At 42.0% G+C, this 5,153-nt stretch overlaps 1 protein-coding gene across 1 annotated transcript; it reads right to left on the bottom strand.

Annotated features, from left to right (window-relative positions):
- Positions 1 to 289: 289 nt before the first annotated feature.
- LOC101741622 (uncharacterized) lies at positions 290 to 1,790 on the bottom strand. The gene has a single exon (XM_004925157.2). It carries the CDS (start codon positions 1,653 to 1,655, stop codon positions 861 to 863), a length of 795 nt encoding a protein of 264 aa, XP_004925214.1. The 5' UTR covers positions 1,656 to 1,790; the 3' UTR covers positions 290 to 860.
- Positions 1,791 to 5,153: the final 3,363 nt, after the last annotated feature.

Below are 5,153 nucleotides of genomic sequence, written 5' to 3'. Positions count from 1 at the left end.
ATGATTTGTTCGGCGAATACCTTACAGTCCGGTGCCACGGACTGTAAGGTATTCGCTAAAAATATTGACCCATAATTTTAACATTTTTGGTAATAGTTTGTAATCAATGTATTAACAATTCCACGTGATTAATACAGCTTTGTAATTGAACACTCTTGCTCTTTAAAAATAGGATTTATAGAAAAAAGAGCTTTTTCCATAAAGACAACGAAAACTATGGTTTCCAGCAAAAGCGTATCTTTTCTTGAACATTATACTTGTTTTTTAATTATTAAATAATATGCACATGTAATAAATATAATATTTATTTAAAATTAAATGTTCTAATTAAAATTAGAGAGTCGTAAAACATTAAAAATTTGGAATCGAACCCACGGCTTCTTCAATCCCACTCAACCCCACAATACCCATCGTATTTAAAAGCACTTTTTAAATGAAACTCATAAAGATACAAGGTGTAAAGAAGTCAAACCAGTTTCGTTCATGCGATGCCCTCTAATTGACAAATTGGAATCTTATTAAAATAAAGTTCAAGTTCCTAACTGAACGGGCGCTACTCAGGCGCAGGCAAACGTGTGTGATGTCAGAAAGCTTGCCGATCGGGTGCCGACGAGCGCCGAGTGAACACGATCAAGCCTCAAACAGCGAGAATAAAAAGTCACCAGCATTCGAAGCGCGTGCCTCTATGTGTGTGGTCCACTGCGGAGGTCCTCCTTAATTTTTGATTTATTTAAATCAGATTTTCACTCCGTTTTCATCGATTGAGATAATTTAATTGATTTTTTTCAGATTCTACGTTAAATAATTTACACGTTTGATTCAACTTGAATAATATTATTGATATTCAGAAGAAACATCATTCAAATTCTATTTAAAGTATGCGTACCATTTTCAAAAAGTTCCGAATCGAAATTGTTAGCGATATCGTCTTTGAGTGAGTGAAAATCGCAACCTGAATTAGGGTCGAATTCAGGAAATCTCGGCAAAAGCTCAAAATTATTGGTATCATAAAGATCATCAGAACTAGACTTCCATTTACTGGCAATCATCTGTAAAGGCTCCAAGCATTGTAAGCTTTGTTTAACTCTTAATAGTTCAATATTACACTGATTTTCTACTTCCAAAAGTTTTAGTTTAAAAGCTTTTGTTAACATTTGCTTCCTAATAGCGTTTTTCTTTTCCGTTTGAGCTATATTTAGTGTGTGTTGATATCTTTGAAGTTGTTTCTCATACTCATTGATATTAACTCCATAGTTCATTTTATTGTCGATGCACGTACTATAGATGCTTTTTGATAATTCTAGATCATCCAGTTCTTGATTATTAGAAGTCAAAGAAAATGTGGGACTGTTATTGGAAATGGATTCAAAATGAGCAGGGGAAACTTTAAGTGCATTTTGTTTCTCCTTTTCCTCTTTCAATTCTAATTTCAATGATTCTATTATATCTCTGCATTGCGCTATCCTTTCCTTGAGTTTTACTTCACTGTCATCGATCAATTGTGGAGTAACATCATTTCCACACTCATTATTATGGTCTTTGGCATTCATTTTATTATCATGATATTTTTCATCAAGTTTAGGTTGTTCGTTATTATCTATAGATTTTGAAGATGTTGATTCGCTGTCACTTGCTGCTAAATCAATCGTATTCATAGTACACTAATTTTATATTCTAATACACGATATGATGCTAAAAATACTTTAAGAAATGGATGCAAAAACGAAATTGGACATAAGAACAAAATATTTTGAAAAACTACACAGAATGTCAATTTTAACAGGTGCTTGAAATTCTTATTCGAATGTATCGATTTATATGACCTCATTGGTACTAATTGATATTTTCTTGTAACTTATGACTTTATTTAAAGGGACAAATTAACTCACGTCTCACCTGATTTTAGGTTGGTGGCCTATAGACCTCACAGTCTCAGTTCTATTCTAGCTGTGGACATCACGCTATTTAATTCAAAATGCATGATTACTTGGCAGCAAAAATAGGCAGAATAGTATTTGGATTTTTTAAAGTAGCAGAATTACAGGTCGACGGCTCTTTTGTTCTGTTGAAAGGATTGTTTGTGGCCCGAAGGCTTTACAACTTTTCACTTTTCACTTTCACCAATTGCTTGCAATTGGAAGTGTGACTACCGCCTCCATCATTGACCACATCTGCTCCATGCATTCAGGTTCGAAAAACAGAACAGTCGTTATTGGTAATAATTTATTTTAATCATTTTATTATTTCACCAACAATGTGACGAATACGGATTTTTATAATACCAAAAAACTTAGTGTAATAATGTGAACTCGGTTTTAGGCATAAATGAAAATCCAATTAATTAAATTTCGGTACATTGCTACTGTCTTGCACTTCACGTTTCAATTATTTCAAGGTGGGTGACAACATTCATTCCGTCTTTGACTTCTGTGTGCTTAATGCGAGTTTTAACGTTCTCTACATGAAAAAGTTAACTCAAATTGGTAGGTATCAGCGGGCGCGCTTTCAACGTTGCTTCCCAATTTGGGGGGCCCGAGCGCCGCCTGTAGGCGGTTGTACGTGGGAATCGTGCGGTCCATGGCCCTGTATGGGGCCCCTGTGTGGGCGATGGACATGACGGCCAGCACACTCGCCATTCTGCGTAAGCCGCAGAGGGTGATGGCCGTCAGAGTCATCCGCGGGTACCGCACGATTTCCTACGAGGCGGCTTGCGTCCTGGCCGGATCCCCGCCCTGGGACCTAGAGGCGAAAGTACTCGCGTCATTATATCGATGGCGCGAGGAAGAGCGGGCACGGGGCTCGAGGCTGGTGCAGCGGCAGATCGCGCTGCGCCGAGAGGAGCTCCGTCTGGCCTTGGTGGCGGAATGGCGGCAAAGGCTTCTGCGCCCTACCGCCGGCCTCGCAACCGTCGAGGCGATCCGGCCAGTACTCGACGACTGGCTCGGGAGAAGGCACGGATCCCTGTCGTTTAGGGTGACACAGGTGCTGTCGGGGCACGGTTGCTTCGGCAAGTACCTGTGCCGCATAGACAGGGAGCCGGACGCTCGGTGCCACCACTGCGTCCACTGCGGGGAGGACACGGCGCAACACACGCTCGCCGAGTGTGTAACTTGGGAGGAGCAGCGCCGTGTCCTCACAAATGAAGTAGGAAGCGATCTGTCGCTGCCGGCCGTAGTGCGGAGGATGGTCGGCAGCGCAGAGTCGTGGGACGCGGTGGTGTCCTTCTGCGAGGACGTGATGTCGCAGAAGGAAACTGCGGAACGGGAGAGGGAGATCTCGACTCCCTTTCCCGGCCGCAGAAGGCGCACCGGGCGCAGGACAAGGGCGGACAATGCCCTTTTCCGCCCCCCATGAATGGGTCCAGGGGCGAGGGACTTGGGAAAGCCCTCGCCCCCTATTCGATGGACCTGAGACGGAGGCGCATGCGGGTGTCGGCGCGTGCCTCTGAGGCGATGCACGGAGTAGCTGAACGCCTCACTACTCCGTGCAGGAGACGAGGCCTGGATAGATCGGGCCAGCACTGGTGTGGGGCTGCGGAAGAATTTTGGATTCCCGCGGCCCTGCGCGCACGTGTGGGTGGACACCGGGGTGGTTTTAGCCGGTAGGAGTCCGGCACGCCCCTTCGCTTTTCCCTAGGCGAAGGTAGTCCATGAGGATTTCCCCCCGAGAAAAAAAAAAAAAAAAAAAAAAAAAAAAAAAAAAAAAAAAAAAAAAAAAAAAAAAAAAAAAAAAAAAAAAAAAAATTGGTAGGTATGGAGTTGGAACGTTGGCCTACGTTTGCCGCTAGGGGCGCTGTTCCAACTGCGTTACTTTTACACTTACTTTTACACTATCGAGAACGTTAAAAAACTTACACTAAGCACACAATAACCACTTGACACCGCGTGGCCTTAATCACCCATGCGTGGAATGTAAAACGTTTGGTGACGAATTTCACGCTGTAAGGCATAACAAATATTTTATGACACCAAAGAATTTTCAATTTTGGCATTTGAGATTTGTTTTTAAGTAGTATTCGTGTCCATTATCCTGATGATCTCCGGATTGCGACTTTGACTATCTTTTTTTATTGCTTTCTTGGGTGGACGAGCTCATGGTCCACCTGATATTAAGTGGTTAACGGAGCCCATTGACATATACAAAGTAAATGCCACCACCAACTTGAGATAGGAGTTCTAAAGCCTCAGTTTTTATAGTACAACGGTTGCCCTGCCCTACCCTTCAAACCGAAACGCATTACTGCTTCACGGCAGAAATAGGTAGGGCGCGGTACCTACCCATGCGAATTCATAACCCTCAAATTCTAGTACTCAACTATTATTTTAGAGTAGGGTATTTTGCAAACCGTACATTTTATAACTTTAAGCCATTTGTTTGCATCTTTTTATCTTTTTCGGATCGCATCCATAGCGATCCATAGCAGTGACACTCTTGACAAAAGCCCCGCGGCCACCTTAAGCGAGGGAACTAGGTACCCGAAAGATGAGCAAATCATCTGGCCCACACCTCCCGTGCGTAGCACCGAGACTAATCCGCGCTCGGTTGACACTTAAATCGGATCGACCGGCACCATTTCAATGTCGTGACAGTACATTGCCTTGTCAGGCCCTCGGCATTGGAAAGAAACCGGCCTAATGTACCAGTCATCCTCATCAGTTAAGTACTAGGTCTGAGTTTATCTGGGTCTAGGTTCACTTGTAGGTAGGGCATCTTACGGAGTCTTACGTAGTATGTCTATGCTACGCAGTAACGAATATATTAATCTGTGTTTCTATACTATGTAGTCTGTGAATAAGATTTAAGATCGCGCACGCAGGACTTTTTGGCGGGGAGACTTGGCGAGAAGGATATGTACGTAAATTTTTTGCAACAAAAAATATTTTAATGTAAAAATTGTTTATATTTGTACATTAGTCTTGATTTGTATATAAATAGTAACCGTAAGTTGTTTATAATAAGTGTCTGTATATAACTTGCTGTATATTTGGATATAATATACCTAAAAGACCTGGCCTCGGTCTTTTTGAAAATTTATTTCAGAAATTATAAAGAACAGATAAGGCTGTATGAGCTTAGATACCAAAAAACTTTTTGGCGGGAACGCGAGGAGTGAAGTTGTGTGATTTGTTTTATTTTGTCTATTTAGTGTTTCT

Source organism: Bombyx mori, chromosome 9, assembly GCF_030269925.1.
Source record: "Bombyx mori chromosome 9, ASM3026992v2".
NCBI lineage: Eukaryota > Metazoa > Arthropoda > Insecta > Lepidoptera > Bombycidae > Bombyx > Bombyx mori.
This window is presented reverse-complemented; position numbering and strand designations above follow the sequence as displayed.